General features: G+C 33.2%; 1 protein-coding gene and 1 pseudogene across 1 annotated transcript; both read right to left on the reverse strand.

Moving 5' to 3' along the window:
- Positions 1-14: 14 nt before the first annotated feature.
- On the reverse strand, positions 15-1,165 carry LOC104098016 (uncharacterized). Its single transcript, XM_009604665.2, has 2 exons — positions 437-1,165; positions 15-353 (listed from the first exon to the last, which is right to left on the reverse strand). The coding sequence occupies exons 1-2, from the start codon at positions 1,163-1,165 to the stop codon at positions 15-17; spliced, it is 1,068 nt and encodes a 355-aa protein (XP_009602960.2).
- Positions 1,166-3,595: 2,430 nt separating this feature from the next.
- Positions 3,596-6,491, reverse strand: LOC104098013 (IQ domain-containing protein IQM5-like; annotated as a pseudogene).
- Between the last annotated feature and the right edge of the window lie 13,606 nt (positions 6,492-20,097).

Consider the following 20,097-nt stretch of genomic DNA (forward strand, 5'->3'; position numbering starts at 1 on the left):
TCTTGATCTTTTTTTTACAAAGCCATATTTAAATCATATGTAAGTGCCAATACTTTCAACATTAAATATAACATATACACAAAGTCATAGGATCTTATGTCATCCACTAGACTTTTTGCCATTGATCTCTCATGATAATTTGAACCGTCAATTGCAAGAACTCCAAGTACATGAACAATTGATGAGAATAAACTAATAAAATTACGCATTGTCTTAAAATGAGAACCCCACCGAGTATCACCTGCCCTTTGAAGTCCAAATTCTTGATTTAAACCGCTTCCTGTATGAACTTCACCAAGCACTAGTAGTTCCTCTAATTTTTCTGCTTGATCATCTCGAAGCATCTCCTTACGCTTAAAAGAACCCCAAACAATATTTAAAACATTTACAAGAATATCTAAAAATTATTTGGCCTCATAATTTTTTTTGCAACAACTATAAGAGTCAATTGCAATTGATGAGCAAAATAATGTATGCAATATGCTGAAGGAGTATCATTCATAATCAAAGTTTTAAGACCATTAATTCCTCCCCGCATGTTACTAGCTCCATCATAACCTTGTTTCCGTATTTGAGATTTACTCAATGAATGTTCCAAAAGAAAAGAATAAATTGCTTCTTTTAATGACTTTGCAGATGTATCTTTAACATGAACAATGCTAAGGAATCGCTCAATAACTTTACCCTCTTTGTTGACATAATGCAAAATAAGCGTCATTTGTTTCTTATGAGAGACATCCTTAGACTCATCAACCAATATCCCAAAGTAATCTCCGTTCAAGTCTTCAACAATTGCTTTCAGTGTTTCTTTCGCACAAGAACTCACAATGTCTTTTTCTATATTTGGACAAATTATAATGTCATTTTTTGGAGCATTTTCTAATACAACTTTCTTTACATCATCCTTCTTATTTGCATACCATTTTAAGAGATCCAAGAAGTTGCCTCTTCTTGTAGAAGTTTCACGTTCATCGTGACCCCGAATAGACATTCCTTCTTTCAAAAGATACCTTGCAACATCAATTGAGGCATTCAGGCGAACCCGATACTCACCTTTAGTTTTCTCGGATTGCTTATCAAAAGATGTTAAAATAGATTGTGCTTGATTCGATAAATCTAGCATCATCTTGAAATACCGATTATGAACACTATTCAATTCACCCATATGTGCGTTAAGCCTCTCTATACCTTTATTCCAAGCCCTAAAACCATCTTTTGTAAAAGAATCACTTACTTTTTTTTCATATTCTCCTATCTCATTTCTAAACAAATAACAACATAAGCAAAATGCTGCATCTTCTTTAATACTGTATTCTAACCATCCAGAATATGAAGTATTAAACCATTCCGGATTAAAATGACGTAATTTTTCACCAAAATTTATTTTTGAAAAAATAAAATTGCGAGACCGACAAGGCCCTTTTTGAATGTAATGTCTTCTCACTCGGTAATGTAGATTAGGAAAAAATTCTGAAATTTATTTTCTTTCACCAGGATCAGGTTTAAGAAGATTCTGATCCAATATAATATCTTTGTGTGATGGTTAGGAAGAATTGATATTATCATTAATCACTGGACAGGAAGGAGAGCTTAGCGAAGGAGAACTAGAAGTAGAACCTGAAGAGGTCTGCGGCTTAAAAAATCTCTTGATCACATCGAGTCTCACTAAAATGCCCTTACAAATCATAAGACACAAACTAAATATTACAGATGAATATAAGAGAAAAATAGTTAAGAAATATTATTTCATATAATATAATATAAGAGGAAAATAGTAATTAAAAAAAATATGAAAGAGAGAGAGGACCTACAATGGATCACTGCTTGTCTTTGATAGGCAACAAAAGAAAAGTCAAAATTGAAGAAGAACGAAGAACCAGAGGCTCAAGTCTCAACAAGATATTTGAAACCCTAACTTTTTTTTTCAATGTTTTGATTTGGGTATTTGGGACAAAGCAACTTTTGGGGACTTTTTTGACATGGTTGTTTCTTTTTAGGTTCACTTTAGTCATCTATTATTATTATTATTATTTAAAAAATAGACTAAAGTGGACTCAAACTTGCATCACCAAGAAGGGAAGCGGGCCACATCGGGATTCCAGGACCATTGGACTAGAAATGCATTTTGGAATTGGGTTCCCATATAATTATTGTTATATATTCAATAGATTTTTTAATACAAATACAGCATCTACACAAAAGCTACTGGGTTTCCGGGAACCCATACATATGACTGTATGTTCGCCCCTAATTAAAACCGACCACCAAACCGAATACCGAACTTTTTAAAATTATAAACCGCAAACCGACCGAATAAACCGAAAAATCGAATAAATCGAAATTTTCGGTTCGGCCGGTTTTTTCGGTTCGGTTGGTATTATGCCCACCACTACGGCGTGGGTGATTTGGTAAATTGGCTTCGCGTGCCTAGTTATTTTATTCGAAGATTGGACATCGGATTTAAGAAGTTAAAGTATATTTCTGAATAAGTTATATACTATAAGGTATCAAAAAATATTCGTGATGATGAAAGTTTTGCATGTTTCTTATGTCATTCAATAAAATGTAAATGTTAAGATCAAATAGTCTTCAAATAAAAAGATTATTGGTTTATTGTCCTTTTACTGAATGAAAGTATGATGCATTGATAAGGTAGGGAAATGTTATCACCATAAGTATTCTTCTATCTTTAATTATAGGTATTGAATTCGAGTATTGAGAATAGAATCAACTTTGATAGGTAATATTTAATTAAGTTCGACTTTTCAATCAGAATTCGAATTAACCAAATAGCGCATGAAAATATTTTTTAAGAAGGTAAGAAAATGCTGTGTGAAATATTGAGAGTTCAAAGTAATGAAAGTTAATGACAAATGTCCAAACGACATCTCCACCGGGCAATAACTTCAAAAAAAGACTTGTCTTTTGAATCAGCTGGTGTCCCTTCCTCTTTATATCTTGCTCTATTTTAGCGTGACATCTGATCATTTATTAGAGAATTTCAAATTTCCAAGATTTCAAAATGGCATTTCAAGTATTCATGTCACGAAATAAAGTTTGAAGTGAACTCGATTTGAATTTGCATCTTAGATTCAAATTTCCATAGACATATGCAAACAGAGGTAAAGGTGGCGTTTGGACTAAATTATTATTTTTTACTTCTTTTGCCTTTATTTTAGGTCTGGATTATTGTGAGAGAACTATTTTATGTTTTGATTATTCTGTTTTATTTTTAAAACAAAACATGTTTGGGATAAAACAACAAAAATACTCCAACTGTGTTAAAAAGGGGAACAAAAATATTTATTTTCTTAGACATTCAAAGTTACTATCGTATTTACTTGTGTTTACACGAAGTTGCTTGCATTTTTCTTTGCAGCAACTCTGTAATTAGGGGCGGAGCTAGAAGGTGAGATACATTAATGGCGACCTAATAAAAAACATTGCAGAACTTCCAAAATGTAGGTCGCTTTTGCAACTGGCGACCTATATTAAAATTTTTATTTTATGCTTTTTCTTTTTCTTTTTCTTTTTTAAATTAGATTAGTCAAAAATATTTTTTATTTGCAGCTACTTAGTTAATTTGATCCTTGGGCTAGGCAGCACGTGGAATGGTTTCATTAGTGGAAATTTTAGTGCCATCATCTTTTGTTTCATTTGCAAAGCTTGAGACTTTTAGCTTGTCGTTGTCGGTTGTGGCGATCCCCGGAGGGATATCATCATCTATTGCGTATTTCTACATAAAGAAAAAAAAGGATTACAGTTAGTTAATCCCTCACATTAATTTATATTTTGTAGATTAACTAATTTAAAACAAAATTAATGTTTCAGCAGAATATCAATTACTATTGACCTTAACATTGCTCAAGTCAACATGGTGCTCCTTAAGAAAGCTTATTAATTCCTCAAAATGCTCTTCTGTTGGTCTATAATGACCACTGTATGACCAAATAGCCTGTCAAGAAGCAGAAAGGACTAATAAACAACAAACTGGTATATGTTGCAAAAACTAGCACAATATTTTTTTTAAGAATTAACCTAAAAACAGTCAACCAACTCCTTAAATTAAAAATAGCGATATATATAATTCATGTATAATCTGTATATAATTATATATAATGAGTTTATAATTTATGTATACCGTTACCGTCTAAAAAAATAAATGATGAATCTGGCCGACTAATTATATAAAGATTACTCTTTTTTTTATTGACACCATTTTGGAACTTCATTCTTCTTTACATAGGATTTATTTCCTATGTTGTTATAATCTAAAGAAAGAAAGATATCAAAAGCTCTAAAGCATATAGCAGAAATTAAACTGATTGATCATGCACCAAGTTAACTACTAAAAACTTATTACAACAAACTTTTGATAACAAACATAGATTGGTATTCTGCGAAAGAGCGTACATGACTTGTTACAGTTGATAGTGATAGTAAAGAAAGCCCGTTGCTTAAAAAAATCTCGCTTTTACGTAGGGGGAATGGTCGCACACTTGGAGTGTGATGTAGACAGACTACCCTAATGCAAGCATTAATGACTATTTTCACAATATCGAATATCGATAGTGATAAATTTAAATCGTTACGCTAACGTACCTCGAGCTCCCCACTAGAGACAACCAATCTTCCAGATGCAAGAGAAGCACCTCCAGCTAGAAAACTTGAGTGGTGAAAATTGCCTTTTTGCTTTTGTCCAACGTATAACGTCCTTGAGGTGCTGAGCACAAATATCCATTGTGTACTCTCAACATTAGTGTCGACAGAAGAACCTGTTTTCTTATAAATTAGCTTTCCAATTTCCAGAGTTACTTCGTATGCTTCCCTCTCTTTCTGCATATTTAAATGCACAAATTGAACTTTATAATCAACGATATTAGTAATAAAATTTATAAATTTAGTAAAATTTGTGACAAAATTCCCATTTTCATCCCAAATTCGTGACGGTCACTGATATATAGACTTTATTTTTATAAAACGAAAATATCTTGTTAATAAATTCGTGACAAAATCTCCTCGTTCATCACAAATTTATGACATGCATATATAGCTCGGTCACAAATTTGTGACATAATTTTGATAGACTCTCATTCTCACCAATTTGCGATGCAATTGTCACGAATCCTTTTGTTCGTCACAAATTTAGTCAACATTAATGAATTCCATCATAAATTTATCATAATTTTGTGACCAATGTATCCGTAACAGATACACTATGTGTTTTTCATGTGGTAATGTAATTAAGTACTCGATGAGATCATGTTTAGCACAAGGGCGGAGCTAGAATGTTAGCTAAGGATTCTCATAAATCTAGTAACTTTTGTTTAGACTCTATATTTTTACGAAGAAATTCATAATATACAAATAGTTAATTGTGAATGTAATAGTTAAAATGAATTATGAGTTTGATGTTAATTTCAAAATTCATGAACTTTAAATTCTGACTACGACTCCGATTTATAATCATACTAGCTAGTTGACAATAAAGGCTTACTGGTCCAAGATACGTGATGCATTGGGACTGTAGATCACTCCTTGAACATTTCTCGGCGTTAACTTCTTTTCCTTCACCAATATCTAGCCTGTATTTTTTGAAATATTGCACGCAAAAATATATAAGTAGTCAGCCAGTTAATATAATTGAGCTAGTAGAAATATCAAGAGAACATTTTTTGGTTGTATATATAGTGTCAATATTATACCAGTAGAAGAATGGTTGTGAGCTTTCGGTATTGTACCATACATCGTAATAACGATGTAAGTTGAGACCATAGCGGTGGCGTGGGTCAATCTGAATTTAATTTGCATAAAAGAAATGTTGTCAAGAAAATTAGTATAAGAGATGAATTTCAGAATAAGAACTCATTAATTTCACTTACAGCTTCTAACCAGTTCTTAATATATAATGTTTGAGCTTTCTCATCCTTCAACAAGCCTTTTCCAACCTAATAATACCATGATTATAAAAGAAGGTAGGTGTGGGTAAGTTATTGTAACAATGATTGAAGTCTTAAGTGAAAGAATACCTTTGAAGCCATGGTCTTTGCCCGTGCCCAGCGTGAAACCGTTGTCTCTGTCTTTCCAATGTCAAAAAAAGACATAGAGCTTTGTCTAAGAGCTGCAAAATCTAATGCCTTCCACCTATATTATTTTTGACAAAGATCAATTTTAGCATGCGGCCGAAACTATATACATCATGTAATTGTAAAAGTGTATAAAATATATATCGACTATTATTTTAATAGCAGTATAGAGTATTATTTTTTCTTTTATTGTTTTTAATAAAATGACCTTCAAATTAGATGATGAAAAAATTTATACAGATACGAGAATCACAAAACTAATACTACTATATATTGATGGAGATTAGAAATAACCGTAATTCCTCAAGGATACGTAGAGCTTCTTCTGAAATGGGCTTGTGATTTGGTTCTTGTGCTTCCATTTTGCTTTCTCTTAGTTCAATATGCATTTCTTCTTAATTGAACCATATAGTGCAACTAAAAAGCATTATCAATGCAATACTATATACTACTTGGACAAGAAAGGAGCTAGAGAGAGAGACTTGTAATTGGAAGAATAAAAGGTCAATTTTTGTAGCTTATTGTACGTGACCTTTGAATAAGTTTGATCCTTCCATTGGGTTGCTATGAATGGAAGAATGTTATACTTTAATTTCTTCCAACTTTTCTCTTATTCCCTAAACTTCTATTTTGTTTCTTTTCCTGTTTCAAGTGGGCTCTACGCATCCCAATTTGGATTAGTAGAGTCAAGTGAGTTTCGAATAACAAATGGTTAAAAAAATTTGAATAATAGAATAAAGAACTTACTTTTTTTTTTTTTTTTTCAATGTAGGTTTTCTAGAAATTTTTAAGATCTTCTGGCGAGTGGTGTACAGGGGCGGATGCACTTATAATGAAGCGGTATTACGCAATACCATTTCGTTGATTTTTTTTTTATCAAATATATGTATTAATATTGTGAGAAAACTGATAATTCGGAAAAAATAATACTACTTGACATAAATGATCTCGTGGCATATAATAGGAAATACGCAAATGTGAATTTATGTGATGTGCTTGCTCTCCTTACACGAAAAATGACAATGTATAGCCGCTGTTAAAATAATAGCCGAAAAAATATATAAATTTTATATATTTTTTGTATATATAATATACATCATGTATGTTATATATAAAAATTATACAACTTTTATACACTTTTTCGGCTATCAAATATAAATAGTTTGTGGCACGGGCTAAAAGTAATAATATCCCTAAATTTCATTAACTTTACTACTACCACTTCTACTCCGTCATTTGACTCTATTTTGGAATCATTTATCGTTGGTCTAGTTTATATAAAAGTTACGTAATTTAAAAAGAGCGACAAAAAGTCACAGTAAGTTGTTATTATTATCATCGTCATTTAAAAGTGTAATAAAACTACGTCATCCATTGCTTGCCACAAAAATAAAAATCCATTGCTTGCCACTGGTACAAGTTATCACTTATCATGACCATTTCAACATTATGAAATTGTGGTTATTTCCCAGAATCTTCTAAAGTCCAGCCCAACAACTACTGCAAGAGGAAGAGCCGAAAAAGAGGAAAACAAACAAAATTTTCGCAAGAGAAAGGGGGTGAACCTTCTTTTGAAATTGTCAAAAGTCCCACATGACAATTTTGAATGGAAATTTCACCGTATAAAAGGAGGCCTAATATTTAGGATTTAAGTACACCTCTCATTTGCCTTTTATCTTCTTAAGGCATTTGTATCTTCTCTCTTTAGTATTATTTCACTTGTAATTTTGGAGTGGAATAAAATATTGATTGTGTCCGAGGAAGTAGGCAAAATTGGCCGAACCTCGTAAATTCTGGTGTTCTTTTATTGTTGTCTTATTGTCTTGTTTATTATTTAGTGGTTGTCATAATTTTTGGTATAGTAGTTGTGACTCATTCACACTATATACATTTGGCTTCCGCAACAATTGGTATCAGAGCCAAGGTACTGTCTAAGTATGCTCTGTGGTTGCAGCATAGTCTGATCTTCCACATCAGAAAAGATCTATCTTGGTAACTGAGTCAAGGTTCTGTCTGAGTATGCTCTGTGGTTGCAGCTTAGTCTGATCTTCCACACCAGAAAGGAAATAATCTTGATTTGTGTCGTCAGCTACTAAATAATATTTGTGTCAAAATGGGAGACAGTAAACAAGAAGAATCTACATCAAGTGTCAATAATACGTCATCGTTGGCATTTTCGCTTATGACAAGAATTGTGTCAAATGCGAAATTTGCGGTAAAAATTTTTGACGGGTCAGGACATTTTGGGATGTGGCAAGGCGAGGTTCTAGATGTTCTTTTTCAACAAGGGCTAGATCTTGCCATTGAAGAAAAGAAGCCAGATGTTATTGGAGAAGAAGATTGGAAAATTATCAATCGTGTTGCTTGCGGTACCATTCGATCCTACCTTGCTAGAGAGCAGAAATATCCATACACAAAGGAAACTTCTGCAAGTAAATTATGGAAAGCACTGGAGGATAAATTTTTGAAGAAAAACAGTCAAAATAAATTGTACATGAAGAAGAGACTGTTTCGCTTCACCTATGTTCCTGGTACCACAATGAATGAACATATCACCAGTTTCAATAAGTTGGTCACAGATTTGCAAAATATGGATGCAACTTTTGATGATGGTGACTTGGCCTTGATGTTGTTGGGGTCACTTCCTAATGAGTACGAGCACCTTGAAACTACTCTACTCCATGGAAATGACGAAATTTCTCTCAGAGAAGTTTGTTCGGCTTTGTACAGTTATGAACAAAGAAAGGGAGAAAAACAGAAGGGCGGAGAAGGAGAAGCACTAATTGTGAGGGGTCGTCCTCAAAATCAAATGAGGACTAAGAAGGGAAGATCCAAGTCGAGATCTAGACCCAGCAAAGATGAATGTGCCTTTTGTCGAGAAAAGGGGCACTGGAAGAAAGACTGTCCGAAGTTGAAGAATAAGGCCAGAAATAACAATGGAAAGGCCATTATGGATTCAAATGTAGCTGATTGTGATGATTCAGACTTTTCATTAGTTACAACAGAGTTATCAACATCATCAGACATATGGTTGATGGACTCGACTTGTAGCTACCATATGTGTCCCAACAAGGACTGGTTCGTGAATTTTCAAGAAGGAGAATATGGAGTCATCCACACAGCGGATAACAGCCCTCTTACCTCATATGGCATTGGTTCAATAAGATTAAGGAGCCATGATGGAATGATCAGAACATTAACAGATGTTCGATATGTACCGGGTTTGAAGAAGAATCTCATCTCTGTGGGAGCCCTAGAATCAAAAGGGTTCAAAATCATTGCAGAAAATGGAGTGATGAGAATATGCTCCGGTGCACTAGTGGTAATGAAGGCCAATCGGAAGAACAATAACATGTACTGCTATCGTGGTAGCACAGTTATTGGGACAGCAACAGTGACATCCAGTGATGACAAAGAGGCAGAAGCAACCAGGCTATGGCACATGCGCTTGGGACATGCTGGAGGAAAATCCTTGAAAGCTTTATCTAATCAAGGATTGTTAAAAGGCGTAAAGACTTGCAACTTGGAGTTTTGCGAGCATTGTGTCAAAGGGAAACAGACAAGGGTTAAATTTGGTACAGCGATCCATAATACTAAAGGCATTTTGGATTATGTACACTCTGATGTTTGGGGTTCTTCTAAAACACCTTTATTGGGTGGGAAGCACAATTTTATAACCTTTGTTGATGATTTTTCCCGAAGAGTGTGGGTGTATACAATGAAGAGGAAAGATGAAGTGTTGGGAATTTTTCTCAAATGGAAAACGATGGTGGAGAATCAAACAGGCAGGAGGATCAAGTGTATTCGTAAAGACAATGGAGGTGAATACAAAAATGATCATTTCAATAAGGTCTGTGAAAATAATGGCATCGTCCGACACTTCACTGTCAGACATACATCACAACAGAATGGAGTGGCAGAACGTATGAACCGGACTTTACTGGAGAAGGTACGGTGTATGTTGTCCAATGCTGGCTTGGGCAAAGAATTTTGGGCTGAGGCAATTACATATGCATGCCACCTCATTAATCATCTACCATCTGCTGCTATTGATGGCAAGACACCATTTGAAAAATGGTATGGAAAACCTGTTGTAGATTATGACTCTTTGCACGTGTTTGGCTTAATTGCATACTATCATGTGAAAGAGTCAAAATTGGATCCGAGAGCAAAGAAGGCTATATATATGGGGATTACTTCTGGAGTCAAAGGATACCGCTTATGGTGTCCAGAGACAAGGAATATTATATTCAGCAGAGATGTTACCTTTGATGAATCTGCCATAACAGATAAAGTGACAGTTGAAGATGTCAAACAAACTGGTGGTGCATCAAAGCAGGTGGAGTTTGAGGGAAAATTTATTTTTCCTACACAAGAAGCAGAGGAGGAAACTCATGAAGATTACCCTCTGGAAGAAGAGCCAATAGAGAGGGAGATTCCAACTCAGGAACCTCGACAACAACTTGAATCAATAGCAACCAGCAGGCCAAAAAGGACAATAACGAAACCTGTTCGTCTTATAGAGACGGTTGCTTGTGCAACCTCAATTGTAGCTGATGGTGTTCCTACCACTTATAAAGACGCAATCCAAAGTTCAGAAGAAGATAAGTGGAGGATTGCCATGAATGAAGAAATGCAGTCCCTTCATCAGAATCATACATGGAAATTGGCCAATCTCCCGAAGGGAAAGAAAGCAATTGGGTGCAAATGGGTATTTGCAAAGAAAGAAGGATTTCCTAACCAAGAAGATGTTCGCTACAAAGCAAGATTGGTGGCCAAAGGATATGCTCAAAAGGAGGGAATTGATTACAATGAAGTATTTTCTCCAGTTGTAAAACATTCCTCCATTAGAATTATGTTGGCTTTGGTAGCACAGTTGGATTTGGAACTAGTTCAGATGGATGTAAAAATTATGTTTTTACATGAAAACTTAGAGGAGAAAATCTACATGACTTAGCCAGAAGGATTCAAAGTTGCTGGAAAAGAAAATATGGTATGCAAACTTGAAAAATCGTTATATGGATTGAAACAATCTTCTAGACAATAGTACAAGCGATTTGACAAGTTTATGTTGCGGCAAGGGTACAAGAGAAGCAAATACGATCATTGTGTGTATTTACGTAAACTTAATGATGGTTCCTTTGTATATCTTCTCCTATATGTTGATGATATGTTGATAACTTCCAAGAATTCGGAAGAAATTAATAAGTTGAAGATTCAACTGAAGGAGGAGTTCGAGATGAAGGATCTGGGTGAGGCAAAGAAAATTCTTGGCACGGAGATAATAAGAGATAGACTTTCAAAGAAACTCTGTTTATCTCAGAAAGAATATTTGAAGAGAGTACTACATCGTTTTGGCATAGATAAGAAGACTAAGCCAATTAGTACGCCACTTGCTCCCCATTTTAAGCTAAGTACTACTATGTCGCCAAAGGATGAAACTAAACAGGAGTATATGTCAAGGGTACCATACGCAAATGCTGTTGGTAGCTTGATGTATGCAATGGTTTGTACGAGACCTGACATTTCACAAGCCGTTGGAGTTATTAGCAGATATATGCATAATCCAGGAAATGAGCATTGGCAAGCTGTGAAATGGATTCTACGGTATATTCATAGTACTGTAGATGTTGGGTTAGTTTTTGAGCAGGAAGGCAATCAGTCTGTAGTTGGATATTGTAACTTAGATTTTGCGGGTGATCTGGACAAACGAAGGTCAACTACTGGTTATGTGTTTACTTTTGCAAAGGCACCAGTTAGTTGGAAGTCTACTTTGCAGTCAACAGTTGCTTTGTCTACAACAGAGGCAGAGTACATGGCTATTATAGAGGCTGTGAAGGAGGCAATTTGGCTTCAGGGGTTGCTAAAGGAGCTTGGTATTGAACAAAAAAAAATATTATAATTTTTTGTGATAGTCAAAGTGCTATTCAATTAGTGAAGAACCAAGTTTATCATGCAAGGACGGAGCACATTGATGTTTGGTATCATTTCGTACGAGAAATCATAGAAGAAGGTGGAGTCACGGTGAAGAAAATTCATACTACGGAGAACCCTGCTGATATGCTCACAAAAGTAGTGACTGCGGTCAAGTTTCAACATTGTTTGGATTTGATCAACATTGTTGAACACTAAAGATTGAAGATGAAGACACAACCAAAATTTGTTATTGAGAGAAAATTGAAGATGTGAAATTTTGCCAAGGTGGAGATTTGTTGAAATTGTCAAAAGTCCCACATCGGTGGATGACAATTTTGAATGGGAATTTCACCCTATAAAAGGAGGCCTAATGTTTAGGATTTAAGTACACCTCTCATTTGCCTTTTTTATCTTCTTAAGGCATTTGTATCTTCTTTCTTTAGTATTATTTCACTTGTAATTTTGGAGTGGAATAAAATATTGATTGTGTTCGAGGAAGTAGGCAAAATTGGCCGAACCTCATAAATTCTGGTGTTCTTTTATTGTTGTCTTATTGTCTTGTTTATTATTTAGTGGTTGTCATAATTTTTGGTATAGTAGTTGTGACTCATTCACACTATATACATTTGGTTTCCGCAACACCTTCGACCTTGTGGTTAACAGCCACACGCTCTAACCAACTGAGCTACTCCAGCTTCTTGCCTTGAAAATTAAAAAATAATTAAATAATACATCAGATAATAAGTTTTTTAGACAATAGGTATTTACAAGTAAGTCCCCTTAAAATACGAGATTTGTAACCTTGAAAATAAAAAAGAGTGACTTGATGGTATAATTTTTTTTTATATTGTCGATGTATATAATTTAAGCTCTTAAAAAATTATACTAGACGCAACATGTCCTCTTACCATCACTGATTTGTTGCTTAATGCACAAGGGGTCATTTGGCAGGAGGTATTAAAAAAAATAATGCAAGCATTAGCTTTGTGCATTTCTAATCCCTTGTTTGGTATATTTTTTCACCTTATGTATAACTAATACATTATACATCCTATTTGGTATTATCTTATGTATAACTAATACATAACGAACCATGGTATTAGCAGTGATAAGGTTTTTAATACTTGCATAAGCATGGTTAAAAACGTAATTGCCCCTTAAATCCCTCAAAATGTCCAAAGTTAAAGAATATAGAGGGTATTTTTATAAACAACTAATTTTTTAAAAAAATTATGCAATGCCAAACCAAACAGTGGATTAGAAATAATCTCAACATATCTAATATCATCATTACTAATACCAACCTTGCTAATACACCCTATTCAGCACTATTCTTATATCTCATACCAAATAATCCTATGTGAGAATAGGCACAAAGAAAGATCAAAACAACAAATTTCAGACAGAATTTGAATGGGACGAGATGGCCAGCTAGTTGGATAAAAGAACTAGATGCACCAAAATATTACTCCCTCTTGTCAATAATAAATGACTTTTTAGTTTTTGGCAAACCCCTTAAAAAAATACGAACTTTAAGAGAAAAAAAAATATATTCATTAAATTATCTTTAATTAATTGTTACCTTGACACATTGAAATATGTAAATAAGAAAATTTTTTAGAAAAATAAAATTAATTTCTTCTTGATTATGTAAAAGAACACTTATTTGAAACTTAAATAAAAAGGCTAAAATATCACTCATTATGGACCGGGGATTAGTAGTGAAATGTCTTTTGGTGTATAGCCTCTTTTCTCCTTAATGCATTATTTTATTTTAAGACCAATATATTATCAAACTGTATAAGAAGACCTAAAATCTTGAACAGAGAAGTGAATGACAGAGACCACAGTGTATCATCAAATCATTCGCTGATTGACGTCAATAAAAATATATTTTATAAAAAAGGTACCAAAATGAAACCAGCACTCTGAAATATACACAACGTTGTTTAACTAACCTTTGTGACTTTGTCTCATTGCATACTTTTAACCCCCACAAAAATACCTCATTTTCACTAATAACCATTTCCTGCAATAACACACTGACCAAATTACTAATACGTACTAAAATAATACCTACGAGTATATCCTACTACCTGATTTTGTCTGTACATGCTATTTCACTGCCACTCATCAGCTAGTACTATGGCAAAAGAAATTTAAAAGTGTGCATTGAATTGTACCTATCAGCTTTCCTTTTATATGTGCTTGCTTCCCAGGTTTAAATTCGCAGTTCTTACCTCAAATGTTAAAAGAACAAATAAAAAGCTTGTTTAATTATTGGCTCTTCATTCTTCTTTCCTTATTTATTGCACTTTTCACTTGAAAAGGAGAACTCATTATTCAATGCTGATGCTGCTATCAGCTGCTCTTACTTCACATAGTTTAACATTTAGCCCAGGCTAATGCTAAAAAGTCAATGGAGGGGTTCATTTCTTTGGTCCAATAGAAAATCAAGCTCTTCTGTTTGAATAACGAGAAGAAGCTTTTTTGGTTATAGTGCTTCGCCTATTCATGAAATTAGTTAACTATTCATACATTTTATTTCTGTTTAAGTTTTGTTCACCAACACAAAATTTAAATTTTTTTGTTTGTAGTGACAGCATGTTTGGCCAAGCTTCTTTGAAAGTGAAAAAAGTGTTTTTTTTTTTAAGGTTGAAATGTTTGGCCAAGCTTTTGGAAGAAAAAAAAAGTGTTTTTGAGTAGAAACAGAAAAAAGTAACTTCTCTCAAAAAATATTTTTTTGAAAAATAATTTTGAGAAAAATACACTTAGAAACAGTTTTTAAAAATTTGGTCAAACACTAATTGCTGCTCAGAATAACTTTTCAAATTAATTAATCAAATACAAATTGTTTTTCACCAAAAATATTTTTGAGAAAAACACATGTGAAAAAAATAATAATTCAAAATAAGTATTTTTTCAGCTTGCCAAACTGGCTATGAATATATCACACATTGATACGGTGTACTAATTTCATGAATTAAAAACAGAAAAGAATTTAAAGAAAGATTTTCTTTCTTGTCCAGTTTCAGAATATGACCAAAAGGGGGAATAGGAGGCTCTGCAGTCTAGGCACCCACAATTTTTCCTGTTAAATAACCTGTCAATTTTTATAGGCTGCTGTATATTCAGGTTTAACTCAGAACCTAAAAAGGTTACTTCCAGTTTTATTCAAGATTTGAAGCAACGTGTACTTAAAGGAACAAAGAAATGAGGGGGAAAAATAGATTAATCATAAGGTGAATTGAGTTGTCAAAATAAGACTAGTACAACTGTTACACTATTAATTTAAGAATAAAAATTGAAAGAAAAAGTTGTAGGCTTTTTGCCAGAGTAGAATCACTTGTTTGAGAAGTAAAGATTTCGTTTTTACCAATACAATTCAGAGAGAAGCCTTAGAAAAATCCAAGGAGCTTTGGAAGGATTGCTTTTTGGGAAATGGGAGTTTGAGAATTTTGAGTCTCTCATCTTTTACTATCATCTTGTTATAAAGCTATCATGATATGGACTTCTTTTGAAGTGAACCAAATGATCAAACTCCAATTATTCTAATCCTCTGTTTTTGTCTGCTCCCTCTGTCTCTCTCTTTCGGACCTTCACTGCCTCATTTATACAAACATTTGGTGTGCGGATAGAAAATGAAGAGTAAATTATTCAGTTTTGTCTTAATTATATTCGCACTTTGTTTAATCTGTGTTAGAAGCAGGCCTTTGGCACCAAATCTCCATTCTTTGCAGAACAAACTGAGTACAAATGAGGTAACTTTTAACATCCTTTGACTCGTTTTCTCTTATATTCTTGATTAATGCATTGAAATGTACTAACAAGTTTTTTCTGCCTTTTCTTTTAAAGGGAAACATGAGCAATAAAGGACAAGGACAAGTGAAAGAAACAGAGGAATATAGTGATATGAGTAAAGAAGAGAAGAAAATGATAGGATCAAGTCCGCCGAGTTGCGAACACAAATGCTATGGATGTATGCCTTGTGAAGCCATACAAGTGCCAACCAACACAGGTCGAGTTGGAGTTCAGTACACTAATTATGAGCCAGAAGGCTGGAGATGCAAGTGTGGCCCTGCATTTTATACTCCTTAGACCATCTTTTATTCTGGCTAATATTCGTCTAATTAGTACAAAAAAAGAAAGCTATTATCAGTTTGGATTTAGTCCTATGTCAAGTTGGAATTATTTTTATGTTGTTATGAGTTATGACTTGTGAGTGTGTATAGTGGCTTTAAGAAATTTTGTTGATGTTAGTAATAGTTGTGTAGAAAACAAAGAGTAATGCAGTTTTCATTAATGGTTTAAATTTACTCCCAACAGTTTATCTTCACCAGACTGCTGTTCTCACACTTGGTTTAAGGATTGATTTAATTGCTATTATACAGTTTTAGCACCCGTTTGGCCATAAAAATAATTTCACTTTTCTTCGGAAATTTTCATTTTTTTGATCATGAAAATTTTACATTTCACTTGAAATTGAATTTCGGAACTCTCCAAAAAATTATTTTTCTGTTATAAGAAAAATCAAATTATGGTGGATGTCTACTCTTCCTCCATGATCTTCTCAAATGCTTAATGACATATTCAATGACATATTTTTCTTCACTTTTCATGCCTATATAAAGGCCTTGTAATAGATAGGAAAATACACACAATTGAAGAAGAAAATCCCTTCCTTCTCTCTATCTCTATTTCTTATTCATGTTTTACTAAATTGCTTTTATTTCATAACAACATGTCTTGTTCATGTTTTACTAAGTTGCTTTTATTTTATAACACGTTATCAGCACGAATTGCTCAATTCATAATCTTCTATGTCAAGACTATGTAAGTTATAAGCAGACAATGAGATCAAGTACAATGAAAAATGTCTTGGATGATAATACAAAGATAAGTTTTACATCCATCTAAACCCATTCATATTTTCATATCTTTGCATTAACTTTATGTGCAGTGTTTAGTAAAATATTTTTTTCAATTGTATCCAGTGAAATAAAGAACTGGGAAGGTATGTCTTTATTTGCTACATCTCTTATAGGACAAAGATAATATTCTAACGTATATATATGTTCTGACCTTTTTACATACTATGATAGATAATTATTAAGGTAATTTAGTAATAATATTTTTACCATCACATGATGTATTTCATTGAAAGTAAAATTATCAAATATGTAGGCGATTTTACAGTACCTTGCAAATTTAGCATTCGAATATACAATCAATATAAACTCATTATAGTTATAATTTATAATAGTCACAGTTATGCATTAAGCCTTAAATATTTTTGCTGGAAACATAAGGCTCATTCCTCCGTATTGAATTTTTTGGTGAAGTTCTTATAGTCTTTGAAATATAAGTGGTTATAGGTTATCTGCACCTTTTCCCTAATTAATTTATTAAAATATAAAAGTGATTGTATCATTTGAAAACAAAATGACATATATCCTAACTAGCATTTTTGTTGCAGAGGAACTATTTCAAGATTGAAATAGTTATATATGTCTTCTTGAAAGTTAATTTACTTATGCCTATAATTATGAAGTAATAATATTTTAAAGGCTCGAGTGCGAGTCCTAGTGAATTTTGGCCCATTATGCCAAAGTTTGAGGGTAATACAATGGGCTCATGTCCCAACGCACTATGTTGATGAAAAGACATTGGATTCAAGTTCCAACGCATTATGGCCTATGGGTAAGGCATTGGGTTTGAGTTATAATGTACCATATTGATAATAATAATAACTAAAGAAAAAATAATGTAATTTTCATGAAAAAGCATGAAGCTTATCCCACTTGATTTTGCTCCATTCTTGAAGTGAATGTGATAACAGTGCATGATAAGTCTAAATAAAGACAAGTGGTTGACCAATGAATGTGGGCGTGAGAAAGGCCAAAATAATAATAATTATCACTATGGTAATTATAAAAAGGGAGAAATTCTTTGAAGAGAATGTGACTTGTGATAAACATTGAGATTGCATACTCATTCCTGAAAGAGAATGTGACTTGTGATAAATATTGAGATTGCATACTCATTCCTGAAAGTGAATGTGAAAATATATATATGATAAAGATTATGCATAATAATGTACTTGTGCATAGTTGGATAAATACTACAACTCACCTCTAAGGGAGGTTTGAGACAAAGAAAGATAATGAATATTATTGTGTAGTTACATAAATATATCATTGGTCGCATGCATATGATACGCCAAAATATATTTTGCCATGCCTTATGAAAGTTATTAAAAGCAAATATAAAGCAAAAAAAAATTATTTTGCTTGTGATGATTTTGAACATTACAATTATTATGATATGATTCTCTTTGTGAAGGAGACATTCATTATATGGATGGTGTGACAAAAGATTTTGTAGTACAAAAATAGTTAAGAGCTCTGAAAGAACTAATTTGTTACTACCCGGATGAATAAAATTGTTCATAACATTAATATTATAGTAAGTCTCAAAACAAATATTTTGATTTACAAATATATTAGCCAAAGTGGTTGGCATATTGAGACTATAAATGAAAAGAAGATTGAATATCTTTATATTACTATAATCATACCGGGTAAATATGAAAGGTTACCTGACTTTTCTTTTATTTGTACTACACAAGTATAAGCATGATGATGCAATCACAAGCCACAAGTAAACTAGAGGTTTACTGAAATAAATATTAGTTGGCATGACCGGTTGACCATCTCGGTTCAATTATGATGCGAAAAAATTAATTGAGAATTACATTGGCATATATTGAATAAATATAAGATTCTTCAAGAATTCTCTTGTGCTGCTTATTCTCATGATATACCAGTTAAGGTTAGGAATTGAATCCCTTGATTTCTGGAACGAATAAAAGGTGATAAATATATGGGCCCAGTCACCTTCTATGTGGACCGTTTACTATTATATGATTTTCATAGATGCATCTATTTTATGGTCACATGTGAATTTGTTATCAACTTGTAGTTTGGCTTTTGCAAGATTGATTGCTCAAATTATTAGAGCACAGTTCCAGAATATAAATTATGATGATTTATCTTGATAATACTGGTTTAAATCCAAGTTGGTTTAGTAGAAATTGTATGCCTCCAATTATATCTAAACCATTGGTTATGAGAACAAAATTGCCAAAAATAAAATTTGGTATTTGATGTATTATTTAATATACAACAGCACTTGTAAGCATCTAGCCAAGTTATGATAAGTTCTCCCTATCACAATCGATTCAGGGTCAGGAACCAAATAATTTCCATCTAGAAATATGAATGTGCTATATGATTTAATTGTTCCACCACAGTGCACAAAGATGGATCCCCAAATAAGGTTAGGGATATGTGTTGGTGATCCCAACAATAGGGGGAGAAAATGGGCAGCTGAAAAAGTAATGCATGTAATGAATTATTATGAGTACATCGAGATCCTCGTACGAGAAAATGTGAACTTGAAGTTCAAGTGATAATTCATTTACAAAATATTGCCGGGCGTATTTGTTGACCCAAAGCTAAGTGTCATATTCAACTGCTAATGCTCCAAATAAAATAAAGTCCATAATGAATAGAGTCCATGGCATGCATAAAGCATAATAGACTAATCGGTTCCAAAGATAAAACTCCTTGAAGAAGGAGAGGAGCAAATGTTCAAGATGGTCATAATAAGGAGGCAAGTGCTCTAGAAGAGCACTACGACATAACACTTCATAAGACCTCATGGGAGAGGCTCAGGCACCTCAAAATAATAAGATAAAGAGATCTCAATAAGTTATGTCTTTATTGAATAATAGTAGAACCGATATTAAATGATCGTCGACGATATTGTTAATATAATGTAGCGCTCAATATTATTAATATTGACGAGGATCTTGAGCTCAAATCTATCATGAAATTTGGACAGATAAATAATTGGCCAAATGAAAAATACACAATGAAAATTGATTTCACATAAAAAATATGAAGTTGGACGGATAGTCCCAACACCTGAAAGTATAAAGCCAGTTGAGGTATAAATGTGTTCTTGTGTGAAAAAAAAGAAAGAAGATCAAGTCGATAGACATAAAGACGACTTGTGTCACAAGAAGATTTGC

This window comes from Nicotiana tomentosiformis, chromosome 3 (genome assembly GCF_000390325.3).
Source record: "Nicotiana tomentosiformis chromosome 3, ASM39032v3, whole genome shotgun sequence".
NCBI lineage: Eukaryota > Viridiplantae > Streptophyta > Magnoliopsida > Solanales > Solanaceae > Nicotiana > Nicotiana tomentosiformis.

Coding starts and splice junctions, on each gene's coding strand:
- LOC104098016 (XM_009604665.2), bottom strand. CDS start 1,165: ATGGGTGAATTGAATAGTGTTCATAATCGGTATTTCAAGATGATGCTA. Junction 354..436: donor AATTGCAATTGACTCTTATA/GTTGTTGCAAAA, acceptor GGTTCTTTTAAG/CGTAAGGAGATGCTTCGAGA.